The following is a 17382-nucleotide window of genomic DNA, read 5'->3' as shown; positions in this document are numbered from 1 at the left end:
CGCAACATGTATTTGCTGAACCAATCAGCTCAATTGTTACCGGAAGTGTTTCATCGGTTAAAGATGGCGTTTTGTTTTGTTCGGAAAAATAAATTTACATGCAAATCCACTTAATTAAAAGCCCGCAATATATTGTATCCTGGATGTTGCCGTTAATATAGCTACGAGTGTCGTATAATGCCAAATACAGTGAGAAACGTTTTTAATTTGAGTAAATCCCTACCATACGGCAGATAGCATGCTATTTCCGTGGTTAGCATCGAACAAATCTTGCATATACTCAAATTCTTCCCAATATTTTGTTGATTTGAAACAATGCTGGGTTATTTGGCAGCAAGGAGGGCCGGTCTGGATGACCCTCTCCGACTCAGGCGCGCGGAAGCGACGAGAAGGTAAGCAAACGTGTGCGTGTGTTTTATTGTGTAATAGATGCGATATTGATTCTGTACTTCTGTGTCACCGCAGCCTGTTAAAGAATTGACGTTGGCTGTGCCTTACAATGAATAATACTCTCCCTCTTTCTGTGTCTTAAAAGAGTACTAAGCCTGCAGTTGAATGCAGACAGAGATATGGAAAGAATCCATGCAAATGGTGTCAATACCGTTGACATTGAAGTTATAGAAGGCAAATAGTGAGTCAAATGTCCAACTTTCTTTCCCATAACTACACTAATCCCTCCTAGTTCTTCCAAATTAACGTTTTTTTTTCCTGTGGAACCTGTCCCCATTTATTCACTGAAAAACGTTTGGCACGTACGTTTAAACGCCTAAAGATGCCACAAGATGGTACCAACACCCTGTCTCATAGCGCGTTGGTAAGTAATGCATCTAGACTGAGAGGCAAGCTGTTTATGTCAGAGAGGAGACAAGTTTAGCCTCAGTTCTTAGAAAAGCCCTTATTAATGGACCCCCGCAGTTTGGCGAGGGTTAATTTACCTAATGGTGAATTATTATTATTTTTTGTTCAAAATAGTTTTCAATTGTTTTTCATTATTTTTCAACTTTTTTCCCAAATCTATTTTTTTTTAGGGGGGGTTGGAATCAACCCCCAAAAGGCTTGGAAGTTATTCAAGAATGTTGGGGTTTTTAAAATAAATAAAAAAGTAAATCATTTTGATGCAAGTATATATACGCAGATTTTCGTTATTCGCGGTCCAGCCAGGTCCCTATCCCCCGCAAATAGTGGGCGTCCACTGTATACCCCAAACTATGGCTGGCGTGATTGTCGTCTCTGTGCAAATGGTAAAATATACTAATTACCACTAAATACTAATAGATACTCTTATGTTTAAAATATATACACTTAACTCCTGCTTAGTTTAGGGTTTGGCATTTGCAATTTCATATTGTTACATTTTTGGAGGGAATCTATTTTCCCCCGTTTGCTGAAAACTCTCAGTTTTTGTGATCAGGCCCAAGCAATAAAAGTATTGCTTTCTCACCATCTTGTGGCCTCTTAAGTCGCTAAGATGGCACCTTAGAAGGAGCAGAGTGTTTTGACGGCATCTTAGGGTGTTCAAGAAAGAGCACAGAAATATGAGAATACATGACTAGTAAAGCTTTTCAGCGAATAGTTGTTAATTAGGTTCCACCTAAAATCGTAAGTAGATGAGTTCGCAGTGATGAATCTCGAATAGGTGGTGGATCACTGTAGACTGTTTTTTAACACAATGTAATTCAAAAGGACAGTGCTTTGACGTCATAAGTGTTTGATGATTAGCATGTTGTCTGGAGGTGCCGATGGAGTGATTGTCATCTATGACCTGGAGAACTTCAGTGGGAAACCGCAGTACACCTGCAAAGCTGTCTCCACCATTGGCAGGTGAACCTTACCCCTCATTTGCATACTATGTCCACTAGAGAGCAACATGCCTTTGATAGTTAAATCTAAAATTAGTCATAAAATTAACAAGCAATTTTCTATGTGATTACTTTAAATGCAGGTCCAGCAAGTACGCCCACAAATTCAGCGTGGAGACAGTCCAGTGGTACCCTTATGACACTGGCATGTTTGTATCTAGTTCCTTTGACAAGACAATGAGGGTGTGGGACACTGAGACTCTCAAGGTAACATACAGTGTGTCACTCTCACAGCAATTTAATACATGTGTGACACAGTGAGTTGTTGCTGAAGCTGTGTAATAATTGATTCCTCTGAGTTCAACTGCTGGCCTACCATCCATCCATCCATCTTCTAGAGCGCTTGTCGTCATTAGGGTCGTGGGCGGGCTGCAGCCTATCCCAGCTGACTTTGGGTGGGGTGAGGGGTACACCCTGGGCTGGTTAACAGCCAATCAGATGGCACATATAGACAAACAAGCATTCACATTACCTATAATTCACCTATAATTTAGAGTCTTTATCAATTAATCATTTTGAAATTAGAAGTCAGTTCAGCTATTGTTAAATTCATTTTAAAAGGAGATTTCATTACCAAAAATTTTTACAATATCTCAACATTATTGATTACTTTTGACAATTTGCTATTTTGGTACAGATTCTTGCACGAAACGAGGAAGTTGACGCACATGATTTGCTTTTGCGGGCCACATAAAATGATGTGGGTGGCCGGATCTGGTCCCCTCTGCTTGAGTTTGGAACTTGTGTGCTAACTACTAGGCCAAAAATTCAATTAATTGTACACTGTCGCAAATAACATTTTAACATTATTATTAATTGTCCATTCCCGAAACACGCTTTAAACACTCTGCTAACTTTTAATAACATCTGAGGACCTATAATAAATGTCCCAAATCTAATTTTGTTTCCAATAACTGTCAAACAAGGGTAACATTAAAACCATTAATGTAATGTAAAATGACATCATGACACTGAAAGTGGACCAATGTACTTATGGATTTGTTATTTTTTTTCACATTAACTCCCCGGGTGGCACGGTGAACGACTTGTTAGAGCGTCTGCCTCACAGTTCTGAGGACCGGGGTTCAATCCCCGGCCCCGCCTGTTTGGAGTTTGCATGTTCTCCCCGTGCCTGTGTGGGTTTTCTCCGGGTACTCCTGTTTCCTCCCACATCCCAAAAACATATATGGTAGGTTAATTGAAGTCTCTAAATAGCCCCTAGGTGTGAATGTGAGTGTGAATGGTTGTTTGTTTATGTTCCCTGCAATTGACTGGCAACCAGTTCAGGGTGTACCCCGCCTCCTGCCCGAAGATAGCTGGGATAGGCTCCAGCACTCCCGCGACACTTGTGAGGAGAAGCGGCTTGGAAAATGGATGGATGGACATTAACTCCCCGTGGATATTCTTCTCTTCTCACATTCTTCTTTCAAATGGAGTATCAAGACGTCAGACTTTGAAGGTTCTAACTGTACTGATTTGTTCATGCCCCCCTTTGTCTCTGTTTTCGTTGTTTGTTCAGTGTGTTCTTTATTGTCTGCTTCACGCTTTCTGCTTCCCTATGCCACATCGTCTGCGCTGAGCTAAAGTTTCAGTGGTGTCACGGTTACCTCACAAGTTCAGGGAAGGGCCAAGAAAAGAACCCGCTGAACTTTGTTTTTTTTTTGCCTCCCACAAATCCACACGCTGATATCTTGATGATCATTTCTAAAGTGTGCGTATGGGAAGTATGTTTATGCAAACAGAGGGTCCTCTGTGTGCCCCATTGATTGGCTGACTAGTGGCGGTGGTGGCACACAGCGACAGATGGTGCAACAACAGAGGCTTTTATATATTTGCTGGTGAATTTGCATTGCAGTCGCTACGGCAGCACCAATAAGATGCCTTCAGAGATTTAAAGTTTGAGCTCATCTCCCCCCCCTTTTTGGCTTTCTCTCATTCTTTGTATGTCCACTGTCAATGCTGTGTACTGTATTAGTGAGGTGACAAACATAAATCGATCGCTCCGATAATTAGGGAGAAGCCAGCAACCGCGTAAAAGTCCTGTTTTGTTGTATTTATCTCACCCTGAGTTTGTACCGAAAAACCGGAAAAAAGCAGTCCATAAAGGGCATATTGTACCTTTCAGAGCATAATGAACCGCCCCCGCCTTACCTATATTAAAATGTATAAAATAAATATGACAATACAGTATTTTATCTATTTATATGCAATCTATAAAAATAATTTCATAATAATGACTAATATAAAAAGACTAAATAAATATATTTAATAATAATTTATAAAATGACGGATTGTATGGTGCCATTGTGTGGCATGAAAGCCACCTTGAAAATAAACAAACATAAATACATTATTTTTATTACTATTCAAACTAGAAAAGATACTGGTAGCAGGATCATGCCAAAAATGTCATAAAACACTTATTTTAATCAATATATATTTTTTTAAAAGTCTGTTTTAAAATTTATATATATGTATATATAAAAAGACAGTCTATAATATTTAGTAATAAATATAATGATTGGTCATAGTTATAAAAATACATAAATAATAAATAGAAATATTAAACAGTAATAATATGTATCAATAATAATCATATACATATGATAAATATATATATAAATGTATATTGCCACAAAATTCTATTGAGGGTTGGTGCATAAAACAAAAAAGAAGCATTTTGGTGACAATATGGATGAAGGTGCAGATGCCGGAATTCATTTTTACAATTCGTGGCGCTATATGCATGAGTGAAACATTTGTATGATTATATCTTAAGTTACAGCTAACAAAGACACAAAATTCACCATGTCAAGAAATCAAGAGATTCCATGAGAAATTATCAAAATTATTTTTATTATCGAAATTACATAGTATTAGCCTTCCATAAAGTATTTTCCTCTGTGTTTAATGAATGTGTACAATATGAGTTTCAATTTCTTAATTGAACTACTGAAAAATAAATAACTTTGTGGTGATATAAAAATATTTGAGATGTACATGTAAAAAGTTTGCCCACACCTGATTTGGTGTGGGCAAACTGATTTATTTTTTTTATTATTATTATTTTTTAACCCCCTTAGCCTTTCTCTTGGTGTTTCCTCAGCCTGCCGAAGTGTTTGAGTTTGAAGGCAACGTCTACAGTCACCACCTGTCGCCGATCGCCAGGAAGCACAGTCTCATCGCAGGTATGAGGGTGGAGAGTGGAATGAGCAGGCGCTTGCCAAAAGGGACCTCTTGTGTATTTATTCCCCCTTCAGTAGACACCAACCTTGCCCCTTTTATTACTCCTCATATTACCTCGGGTTACATGTGCCCTACAGGGGACAGTCAGAGAGACCTCAAGTCTGCTGTAAGGTGTACGTATTGCACCACCACATCACCAAGCAGGAACAACAGGTTACCCATAGCCAGCTGCTGTAGTCATACCGGTGCTTCCAAGAAAGAAAGAAACCGTAGTCTCTCTGTGTGTGACACGCCCCTTTGTAGATCGAGAAAAGTCAGCTTTGAATGAATCTGCTCTTAAAAACACAACCAGCAGTCAGTTGAAAGTTGATAGTTTTGCACTTGCGTAATTTACATGTGTAATGACTACCTTGTTTGAGTGTATCGGTGACTCTCTTGGTTTGACCTGTTGTTATCAGTGTTCTGATTTACCACACCTTGTTTCTGAAAACCTGGGAGTCCAGTTTCGGAGATTTATCCAATCAACGCTCCCTAGTAGAACTCTTCTTTTTTTGTTTTGTTTCCTTAATTAAGGAATGTGTATCATTTTTAAACTAAGTCACCATGTGAGAATCCACATTTTTGATGTATTTTCTGTGTAACAGAATGTGATTTTATTTTTTCGTTCGTGTATCTTGTCAGTTGGCACCAACAATCCTAAAATACAGCTGTGTGACCTGAAGTCCGGTTCAAAGATCCACGTCCTGCAGGGTTAGTGCTTTGGACAACAAACACACACATATTCATACAGTGCTGTGAAGTATTTACCCCCTTCCTGATTTCAGATTTATTTATTTCTTTCTTTTTGGGAGGGGCGGGGGGTGGGAGTGGGCATATTTATCACGCTTATATTCAGACCTGGGTGTTGGTGGTGAAATTTCCCAAAACTGTGTTTAATCACAGTTCAGTCAAACTGCATTTTATATTTACTTGAGTTGTCTTTGTGAGGTAATAAAATTGGTTAGATGGTCTGAAACATTTAAATGTGATAAATATGCAAAAATCACACCGATATACTCACACATTCAGGAGCATCTCAATAAATTTTATTATCATAGAAAAGTACATTTATTTGAGTAGTTTCCAAAGTGAAACTCATATTAATTCACTAATCTCACAGGAAAATATTTTTTCAGAACGGGTATTCCTGCTTAAATTCTACAGAAAAAAAATATTTGGACTCTTTCTTTTGTAATATTCAAATTTCTTGAGATGTTGAATTTTGGGGTTTTTGTTAGCTGAAAGCTAAAATCAAAATTATGTTTAAAAATAAAAATCACTCACGTGAGTCTATATAATATGTGTTAGTATTTGTGAATTGAGCTACTGCTGCATTTTCCATGATATAATTTTTTGGGATCGATACACCTATACATAAGACATAAACACTCAAATGTGATAAACACCAACTTTATCCCCACTTCAGGTCACAGAGCGGAGGTCCTGTCTGTGCGATGGTCACCCAGATATGAACATATCCTAGCCACTGCCAGGTAGGCACCATTTACAACTTACTTACAATCTCAAAGCTGTACTCCAAATTCTGTCTTTAAGATGGGAGTAATTCTCAGTTGAGATCAATTTCTGACATTTAGCACCTCTTGTTGTTTTATAAGGTACCCGAAATATAAGAAAAACACCTCTCAGTGTGACTACCGCCACAATAATTAATATACAGTGCCTTGAAAAGTACTTGCCCCCTTCTCAAATTCTTATTTTTTGCAGTTTCCCAACTTTAAGATCATCAAACAAATGTAAATACTAGACAAAAATACTCCAATGAAACATAAAATGCAGTTTTTAAATGATTTTATTTTTTTTAATGAAAAAAAAAAGTATTCAAAGCTGCCTGACTGTGTGAAAAAGTAATGGCCCCAAAACTATAACGTCCGATATAACCGCTTGTCCGTTACATTGAAGTCCTTTTTTTTGAGGCCATATGCACCCATATTACTGTACAGTACAAAATTGTTTTGTAGGTTTTTTTTCATGGCCTAAAACGCCCAGTACAGTCCAAAGTTATTGTAAATAAAAGGAAGATTAAAAAGAGCTTGACAATGTCTGAAAGTTTCACATTTTATCCAAACTTACCATGCCAGTGTGCTTGGCCATGGTGGCCTTGTTGACGTACAGTACTCATCATAGGCGAGTTGCTTTCATGAGCCGTGAGGAATTATTGTGCTTCCTGGTTCCTCGTTGGCAAAGGTGAACGACTTGACAAAAAACTGTTACTGTACCAAAAATACCATGTTCCGTACTCCTAACATACTTTGTCAACGGCATTTTAAGTGACAAATGTAAACTATTTTTGGACACGTTGTTTAGTCCTCGACGGTCCGTATTATCCGATATCCGTGATATCGGGGTCCGTTTTATCGCGGTTCCACTGTATAGGATAATTTTTGATACAGCTCTTGTACTGGGTCTTGTCATATGGTGCAGGTGTACATAAAGAAGCCTTCAGTGACTCTAATTCATCCACAGAGACCCATCAAAGAGAGAATTAGCAGGCAGTGGATCATTTCACCGGCGGCTTGTCTTGTCATTCCCCTTCCCGGCCATCTGGCCACATGGCGGCCTGGAGTCAAAGATGATGCCGGCACATCTCTAACACTCCAGTAGACGTGTCACTAAAGCATATGGTAGATGCACCCCCCATTGTTTTATGCAACATTAGACCTGCTAATTAATCTAGTGGGACCCATGCGCTGCTCTCCCTTTGGACTGTAAATGATTTTAAAAACAACTGGCACAAAAGAGGCATGCGGTGACGCCTGCCTGATATTTAATTTGGCTGCATGTTAAATCCCACGTGCAGAAAAGTGACAACAATAGGTACACCTGCCCAATTCTTCCTTTACAAACAGAATTATATTCACTTTTGATTGACAGTGTTAAAGAAGCATTGATTTTACAATATGTCTTTCATTGCGAGTGAGTTTGCGCTGGTGTACAACTGCACTGCATCAAATTGAGAGCTGTCTGTAATATTTCAGTTACCTTATTTACCAATTTCTCCCATAGAGAAAGAATACAAAGAATATAAAGGCATCATTCACTGATTCCAAGCGCAAACTAGCAATCATATTATCTAAAAACAAGTTTACACAATTGTAAATATAAATCTTGCATGTAACGGCATTATTTAACTGACTACTCTTTAAAAGTACAGTGGTACCTTGACTTACGACTGACCCAAGTCAGAATTTTCTCGAGTTACTCACTTTGTCGTTTTTTTTACTTTGTGTTGCGAGAACCTGATGTTACTCACTAGACTGTGTCCCATGAAGGCACATATCCAACACATGGATAGTATTGTGCTGCAATTTATTAAAAAACTTTAGTTGTTTACTTTCTCTTTTGTTATGTTTATATACAAAGCAGTGCTAAAAAAAAATTGGTGGGGGGGCGGGGGGTGGAACCGATTAATGGTGTTTCAATTCATTCCAATGAAGTAAATTGCGTTACAAGCTTGGTCATGGTGCAAATGAAACTCGCAAGTCAAGGTACCACTGTATTCCCTCGTGAGGTACCCGTTATAGAATCAAACAAGCATGGTAATTTTTCTCCCCAAGTGCTGACAGCAAAGTGAGAGTGTGGGATGTGCGTCGGGCATCAAGTTGCCTCTTTACGCTGGACCAGCACAACGGAGACAAGTCGAAAGCCGCTTCTGAGGCAGGTAGGCTTCCACTCAGCTTTCCAATTATCTTTTCCAATTATCTTTCTACCTAATGTGGAGCAAAAGTATGTTTCTAAACATCGAATGAAAGAGCAGAAGAGGATAATTTCGCAAGGGTCAATTCGCCACATGATATGAGCATTTTTCATTATTATTTTTTTACCTTTATTTTCAAACGGCAATTGACTTTTTTGTATACCTTTTTTTTCCTTATATAAAAAAAGACAAAAATGGAGGGGAATGTTTTATTTATACATCTGTTTCCCCTCAAAGGTTAAGACAAAAATAGCACCATAATCCTTTTTTAACATTTGCTGTTAATTTAAGGGTCAATTAAAATGTTTTTTTTTAATTTAGGGGGTTAATTTTGGGAGGGTCTGTAGGCTATTAGGCTAACATAATGTGTTTCTGCTGCTTCCCAGTGAACACGGCCCACAATGGCAGAGTGAATGGCCTGTGCTTCACAAGTGACGGCCTGTACCTCCTCACGTCTGGGACCGATGATCGCATGCGATTGTGGAACAGTGCCACAGGGGAAAACACCCTGGTATGTTACTGTATGAATATAATTATATGGTCTGGAAACTATCCAATTGCTTACTTGAGCCTGTATTTGCATAACCTGTCTTGTACTTTTTTGCCTGGCGGCATTATGACATAGCCATCTAAACTAAAGCCTGGCGAAACCGTGACATTGCCCTGAGTTTTTAATGCGGCCCCCATTCACGTTTACGGCTCGACTGACTTGCGCTGTGGTTGCCATGGTGTTTGTTTTTTTCCCACCTCGAAGACACAGTCACCTAAGGGGTAGAGGCTCTTTCCTCATGGGAACACAGAGCAACAGACCTGAGCTGGCCCATTGGGGGAGCTGTGGAAATTGGTAGGGAACAGTTGAACAAGAAGCTATGCACATTTAGGTGAGGGATCCTGGTTAAAGTACAAAGAAAAACGTATCTGTGTGGAGACGTAGCAGCTACAATGCGTCGGTCAAAACTGGCCAGTGTACGCTCTTACCGGTTCAATAGATAGTTTTCAAATAATCAAATTGGATTTTTCATTTGTTGGACTTTGATTTTTGGAGTAGTAAAAGGAGTACAAATTCGATTGTGATTCATTAGTCATTTGTTACTGTCAATACAAATAGCGATTGGGGTTTTAGAGTGCGAGTCCGACCACTAATATGTAGAGTGTGTGTGTGTGTGTGTGTGTGTCTGTGTGTGTGTGTACATATACACACATTGTACATATTAGTGGTCGGACTATTTACTTTCCAGATGCCAATATTTGTGCCATGTCTCTGAGTGATTATCTAGACATGCTTGTTTTTTGACCCATAGATAGCTCTGTTTTTTTTTTTTTTGTTTACGACTCCTCTAACTCGTATAAATGTACTCTTCACAGTCCCAACCCAAAAACCCAAATCTGAAGCAGACAGTTATCTATTGTTTGAATTACAGCAAAACTCTTAAATCACAATTGCTTGTTTTTCCCCCAAGAGACAACTCTCTGGTTTTCGTGTTGGTTGCACCTCTAATTTATGTAAATGTAGTCTTCACAGGCCAAACACAAATCCAAAACTGCGTAGACATTCAGCGCTATTTATTATTTGAAAAGTCTATCAACAAAACACTTTCTGTAGCAATTACTTGTTTTTCACCCATACACGTGTCTGTGTTTTTTTCGTGTCGGTTACGCCAGTGTAACTGTAGTCTTCACAGGCACAACCCAAACACAAAACACAGCCTAGATAATTCAGTGATATTTATTTTTCGACTAATCAATCATTAAAACACTTGTCACAGTGTTTTTTTGTTTTTGTTTTGTTTTGTTTTGTTTTAAGCCAGTGAAAGCTCTCTGGTTTTCGTGTTGGTTTCACCTCTATCCGATGGAAATTAACATAGTCTTCACAGGCAAAACCCAAATGTGAAACTGTGCAACTAACTAACTAACTAACTACCTAATAATAATTTATTGGTTGAATAATCAAGCAACCAAACTTTTTGGTCACAATTGCTTGCTTTTCCATCCATAGACATCTGCCTGTTTTCCACATCGGTTAACACCAACTACTTTAGTGTAAATGAAGTCTTCACAGGCTCAACCCAAACCCCCAACTGGACCTAAAATTTCCGCACTATTTATTGTTTAAATAATCAAGTCAACCAAACATTCCTGTCAGTTGCTGATGTTTCTCCGCGTTCACCGGTCCCCCTCAGGTGAACTACGGGAAGATAAGCAACAAGAGCCGCAAGAGGCGTCAGTTCACAGTCTCGCAGGGCTGCAGTCCGGAGTTTGTGTTTGTGCCGTGCGGCAGCTCGGTGGCCGTGTACGGCCTCCACACAGGCGACCTGGTCACAATGCTACGGGGTCACTACAATCACGTGGACTGCTGCGAATTCCATCCCGACCACCAGGTGAGACGTCATCTTGTCTCATCCCCCATTGCTCCTGATGGGCTACATTTGAGCCTCCGGGTGAGAGAGGCGAACACATAGCACAGGGGTGTCAAACTCTTTTTTTGTCTCTGGCCACATTGTAGTTATGATTTCCCTCAGATGGCCGTTAGAACAGTGAACCCATTTCAATGTTTCATCATCACCAAAACATATTATTACCATTACACAACAAATTGAGGGATAACTAGTATTGAAAGACAAGGATAATAGTTTGTTTAAGTTTTGTTTAAGTTACTGTAGAAGAAGGGTTTGGTAACAGAAAAATGCAATATCTCAACATTATTGTTTATTATTATGACAATTTGGAATTTGGGTACAGATTTTAGCAAAAATCACGGAAGTTGACGAGCATGATTTGCTTTCGCGGGCCACATAAAATAATGTGGCGGGCCCCATATGGCCCCCGGGCCTTGAGTTTGACATCTATGACGTAGCATAACAAAAGCGTGTCCATCCCAGTCATCTCCAATATATTGTGTCATACACGTTTTGTCTGTACTTTGCTGTGAGAATGCAATCAAGCTGCTTGTCACTCATGGCAAGAATCCATCTCAGTTGAAATGGCGCTCCGTTGGTGTCCATGAGCCCTTTGCATGCTTTGTGTGTTTGTGTGTGTGTATGTGTGTGTGAACACTGCTTCTTCTCCACCAGGCGCTTGTTTACTTACAGATGATGCACCAGCAACGCTTTTTTTATGCTTTTGATATCAACCTGGATTTTTTTATAATGGTTAGGTATTTATCCAAAGATCCTTCCAATTCAATTGCCTTTTCCCCATTTTTATTTGTATTAGAAAAAGAAGAAAAAAAACACAAATAAGGTATTCAGTGTTGTTTTGTTGGTTGTTTATTGTTGGTTGGTTTGTTGGTTGTTTATTTGATTGAAATATGAAAAGATCATTTGTAGAAAATTAATACATTAATGAAAATAAAATCACATTTATTTTTTGGCAGTTTGGGTTAATTTAGCAAGAGTCAATTCTTCACTTGATGTGATTTCCGCATTTCTTCATAATATATTTTTTTAAAAAAGAAAAGAAAAATAGACACAAAAAAGTAAAAAAAATTAAATAAATGAGACCAACATTTGTGGGTTGTTTACGGGTTTACATGCATTTTATTCTGTACGCCACTTATTTGTTCGTTTTCCTTGGCTCATATTTACATTTTGCATGTATGCGACAGCCAGAAATTGTATCCCTTTATTTAATATTGTTGCAGTTATGACCATTTTCTACACCTGTTGTTGCAGTTATGACATCCATCATTTTCTACACCATTTATCTACATTAGTGTCACAGGTGAACTTCAGCCCTTCCTAGTTGACTTTGGGTGAGAAGCGGGGTTCACCCGGTGCTTGTTGCGAGCCAACCGCAGGGCTACTGTATTCACACTCTATCCATCCATCCATTTTCTGAGCCGCTTATCCTCACAAGGGTCGCGGGAGTGCTGGAGCCTGTCCCAGCTATCATCGGGCAGGAGGCGGGGTACACCCTGAACAGGTTGCCAGCCAATCGCCGGGCACATAGAAACAAACAACCAAATTTAATCTAAATCGCATCTATGACAAAAAAAGTAATCTATTATGTAAAATACAAATTTAAATGTTAAGGTGCTTATAACTCTCAAATGTTTTCACATCGATATGATTTTATTTATTTGTGCGTGTGTGTGTGTGTGCGTGTGTGTGTGTGTGTGTGTGTGTGTGCATGTCAGATATAAACGAGCTAATTTCATGTACAAAGCACAATCAAAGTACTTCACTCACTCATTGCTGTCTTTTCCTGTCATATAGGAGTTGTACAGCGCAGGTAAAGATGGTAACATCCTGGCATGGGTTCCGGTCCTGCGTTACCCAGATGTGGAGGAAGATTCCAATCCGGTGACACACTTTTTAACTTTCGAAAACGAAAATATGTTTCTGTTTGACATGACAAATCACCTATTCACAAGCACGCAATAGACATTACCATTGGTCTATTTATTGTAACACAATGAGATCCTGATTTGCTCAGGAATGTAAATTGTGACCGCTCTTCGGCACATGCTGTGCACACACAGGCAAGGCACACTTGCATCACCACATTCTATTTTATTTCTTTGTGGCTTCAAAGAGCGCCGCAACAGGTTTCGGCCTCCACATGTGCCAGCTGAGGCTCACAAAACATCTTCAAGTTCACTTCCTGAAGTCTCAGTTTTAAAAAAAAAAAGGAAGTTATGCCAGGAACTTTTTGATGACAAGCCAGGCAACAGAGTGGAGCATTTAGAGCAGTATATATTACAATGTAGGACTAATATGGAGAATTGCAGTGAAACAGCAAAATCAAAATAGATAGTAGTAGTTCAAAAATGAGTCTGTAACATAGTTTAATTTTGATAACTATGCAGTTTGTCGATTGATGGCGAAAAGACAATAAACAGCATAAGGCTTGCAAAATGGGTGAATTTGAAATCGCCGTAAATAGCAAAGCATTGTCGCCAGCGATGATCGTCGCGGCAGGTTAAATTCCAATGAATTGGGGGTAGATGACGAGCATAACCTCAAAATATCCCCATCTTTTAATTTTCACCCACGTCTGCTTTCAAATCATGTTCCCTATTAGTGGGCCAACAATCCAACACTTGGTGAAATTTGCTTCACAATGATAGTGAGACGTCGAAGGACGCGACGTCGCTATGAAGGCTTGGCCGCCCGAAGCTTCTAGACACTAGTAGACGCCGGTATACGGACCGATCAGAGCCAAGCTGTTTTCCACATTGGGGAAATTGGGTGAATATAAGCGATCCAGTCAGAGCAAAGCTTATTTGCTTACTACATTTTTTTAATGCATCTCAAGATTCAAATTAACTTTGCTCGTTGCATTCCTTAACCGAAGAGCATTGACGTCCGTATTATTGGGAAGCTTTTATTTTGAAGGTGGCTTTCGCCACGAATTGGCGAATTATTACCATAATGCCTAGTATGAACAAAATTAAGGGCAGCTGGCTTGATTGCTACTTTACGAGTGGAGGGTGGCTTGACCGGCGCTACATACCTACTGGGGGCGTGCCTTTAGCGTCCTCCTTCACGCGCAACCTTCCCCCTTTACGTCCGCATGCTGTCCTCAGCCACGTCCGCCTTTCCTCTGTGTAAGCAGCGTGTCGGCAGGAAATGCTCCCAGTCAAGCGGAGCGCTCATCACACATCAACATTTATAGATTTTGGAACTCGGTACACTAATAAGGCGCGCCGCATTATAAGGCCCCCCCGTCCATTTTGGAGAAAGTTTACGACTTTTAAGTGTGCCTTATGGTAGTGAAAATACAGTAATTAAATGTTCAAACGGTGCATGGTACTGCTCGGATAAGCGGAAGACAATGGATGGCACTACAAAGACAAGATAGTTAATGTTCAAACTGATAAACTTTATTGTTCTTAGCAAATAATCATTAACTTAGAATGTTATGGCTGCAACACGTTCCAAAAAAGCTGGGACAGGGTCATGTTTACCGCAGTATTACATCACCTTTTCTTTTAACATCATTAAATAAACGTTTGGGAACTGAGGACACTAATTGTTGAAGCTTTGTAGGTGGAATTCTTTCCCATTCTTGCTTGATGTACAGCTTCAGCTGTTCAACAGTCCGGGGTCTCCGTTGTCGTATTTTACGCTTCATAATGGGCCACACATTTTCAATGGGAGACAGGTCTGGACTGCAGGCAAGCCATTCTAGTAACCACACTCTTTTACAACGAAGCCACGCTGTTGTAACACGTGCAGAATGTGGTTTGGCATTGTCTTGCTGAAATAAGCAGGGGCGTCCACGAAAAAGATGTTGCTTGGATGGCAGCATATGTTTCTCCAAAACCTGTATGTACCTTTCAGCATTAATGGTGCCTTCACAGATGTGTAAGTTACCCTCGCCATTGGCACTAACACAGCCCCATACCATCACAGATGCTGGCTTCTGAACTTTGCAGTCCGGATGGTTGTTTTCCTCTTTGGCCCGCAGGACACAACGTCCACAATTTTCCAAAACAATTTGAAATGTGGACTCGTTGGACCACAGAACACTTTTCCACTTTGCATCAGTCCATCTTAGATGAGCTCGGGCCCAGAGAAGCCGGTGCTGTTGATAAAGGGCTTTTGCTTTGCATAGTAGAGTTTCAAGTTGCACTTACAGATGTAGCGCCAAACTGTATTTACTGACATTGGTTTTCTGAAGCCCATCCATCCATTTTCCGAGCCGCTTCTCCTCACTAGGGTCGCGGGCGTGGCTGGAGCCTATCCCAGCTATCATCGGGCAGGAGGCGGGATACACCCTGAACTGGTTGCCAGCCAATCGCAGGGCACATACAAACAAAAAAAAACATTTGCACTCACATTCACACCTATGGGCAATTTAGAGTTTTCAATTAATGTGCATGTTTTTGGGATGTGGGAGGAAACCGGAGTGCCCGGAGAAAACCCACGCAGGCACGGGGAGAACATGCAAACTCCACACAGGCGGGGCCGGAGATTGAACCCCGGTCCTCAGAACTGTGAGGCTGACGCTCTAACCAGTCATCCACCATGCCGCCGTTCGTGAGCCCATGTGGCGATATCCTTTACACATTGATGTCTGTTTTTAATGCAGTGCCACCTGAGGGAAGGTCACAGGCATACAATGTTGGTTTTCGGCCTTGCCGCTTACATGCAGTGATTTTTTCCAGATTCTCTGAACATTTTGATCATATTATGGACCGTAGATGATGAAATCCTTAAGCTGCTTGCAATTGTACGTTGAGGGACATTGTCCTTAAACTGTTCGACTATTTTCTCACGGACTTGTTCACAAAGAGGTGAACCTCGCCCCATCTTTGCTTGTGAATGACCGAGCAATTCAGGGAAGCTCCTTTTATATGTATGCCCAAAAAACACACAAGGAATTTGTCTCCGGTAATTGGAGCCGATCTAGTGTGACAACAGACAGTCAATTGACAGAGAACACTTTTGAGACATAAAGATATTGAGAAAAACAGTCACTGAGCAATAATGGGTTGCTAGCTATCTGATAATGCCGGTACATTTATTTATTTATTTTTTTGGACAATTGTGCAAAAAGATGCAGAGTCTTTTAGCACTTAGAGCGGTTCGAATGACTAATATTGCAATAGTCCGGTGCAATGACCATTACAATATTGCAATTAACCTGTTCACCTGTGGGATGTTCCATACAGATGTTTGATGAGAATTCCTCAACTTTCTCAGTCTTTTTTGCCACCTTTCACAGCTTTTTTGTAACGTGTTGCAGTTGATGATTATATGCTAAAAACAATCAAGTTTATCAGTTTGAACATTAAATATCTTGTCTTTGTAGTGTCTTCAATAAAATATAGGTTGAACATGATTTGCAAATCATTGTATTCTGTTTTTATTTATGTTTAACACAACCTCCCAACTTCATTGGAATTGGGGTTGTAGATCCAAAACAGAAACCCATGATTACGAGAGTGTTTCTGAACATTCATTAAAGAAGTTAGACGTACTGCAAACTGAATATTGAGCTGTGTGTCATTTTACAGAATGCAGCGGTCAAGTCGTCAGTGATCCTCACCTTTCAGGATGCATGGAGCAGTGATGAAGACTAATGATGCGTCCAGGTTTCACCCCAATGGCCTATACATTATTATTTTGAATACAGTGCTAGCAAATTGGCAGATTCAAAGACTGCAGAAAATCCTTTTGTGAAGGAATAATCCTGACATCATGGCATATTTAGGGATAAGGATTGATTGATTTGACATTTTAAATGTTTTGACAATGAAAGGACTGGTACGCTTGTGTGAACTGTCAAATCTTTTATTGTGTTTTCATTATGCCTTTTTCTGCCACCACCCGTAAATCCATGGATGGGAGTGACCTTTATTGTAAAGCGTTTGTCTTTTGTCATTCCTGGTGTAAATTTGCATCTGTGTTTATGTTGGAGGCCCTGATGCTGAAATTTATGGCAGGACAAGAGTGATACCAAGCGATGCTTCTCTCTCACGCCCTTTTGACACATTAGTCTTTGTAAAAGTCTTTTTTTTCTTTTTTTCTTTTATATTAAACTGGCCTTTTTGTGCATTTAGTTTGTCTAAACTTTTAAAAATTAGTTTTTCTGTTGAAAGAAAACTTTTTGTTGAAATATCTCTACTTTTCTATT

General features: G+C 39.8%; 1 protein-coding gene across 2 annotated transcripts; it reads left to right on the top strand.

The window, feature by feature from the left end:
- Positions 1-28: 28 nt before the first annotated feature.
- On the top strand, positions 29-17307 carry ercc8 (excision repair cross-complementation group 8). 2 transcript variants are annotated; one of them, XM_061671891.1, is made up of 12 exons: positions 29-392; positions 536-631; positions 1720-1821; positions 1943-2066; positions 4966-5047; positions 5727-5795; positions 6511-6577; positions 8660-8763; positions 9186-9310; positions 10980-11177; positions 13014-13100; positions 16763-17307. In XM_061671891.1, exons 1-12 carry the CDS (start codon positions 316-318, stop codon positions 16826-16828), a joined length of 1197 nt encoding a protein of 398 aa, XP_061527875.1. In that variant the 5' UTR covers positions 29-315; the 3' UTR covers positions 16829-17307. The 2 variants fall into 2 exon arrangements, with proteins under 2 accessions (XP_061527875.1, XP_061527874.1); XM_061671890.1 differs by having other exon boundaries at positions 13014-17307.
- The last annotated feature ends 75 nt before the right edge of the window (positions 17308-17382 follow it).

Source organism: Phycodurus eques, chromosome 3, assembly GCF_024500275.1.
Source record: "Phycodurus eques isolate BA_2022a chromosome 3, UOR_Pequ_1.1, whole genome shotgun sequence".
NCBI lineage: Eukaryota > Metazoa > Chordata > Actinopteri > Syngnathiformes > Syngnathidae > Phycodurus > Phycodurus eques.
The sequence above is the reverse complement of the archived record's forward strand: the minus strand, read 5'-3'. Positions and strand labels throughout refer to the sequence as shown.

What these genes read in the sequence shown, in the direction of transcription:
- ercc8 (XM_061671890.1), top strand. Translation starts at nt 316, where the DNA reads ATGCTGGGTTATTTGGCAGCAAGGAGGGCCGGTCTGGATGACCCTCTC. An exon ending in GAAAGCCGCTTCTGAGGCAG is followed by an intron (nt 8,764 to 9,185) that starts GTAGGCTTCCAC and finishes GCTGCTTCCCAG; the next exon opens with TGAACACGGCCCACAATGGC. An exon ending in CCACAGGGGAAAACACCCTG is followed by an intron (nt 9,311 to 10,979) that starts GTATGTTACTGT and finishes GGTCCCCCTCAG; the next exon opens with GTGAACTACGGGAAGATAAG.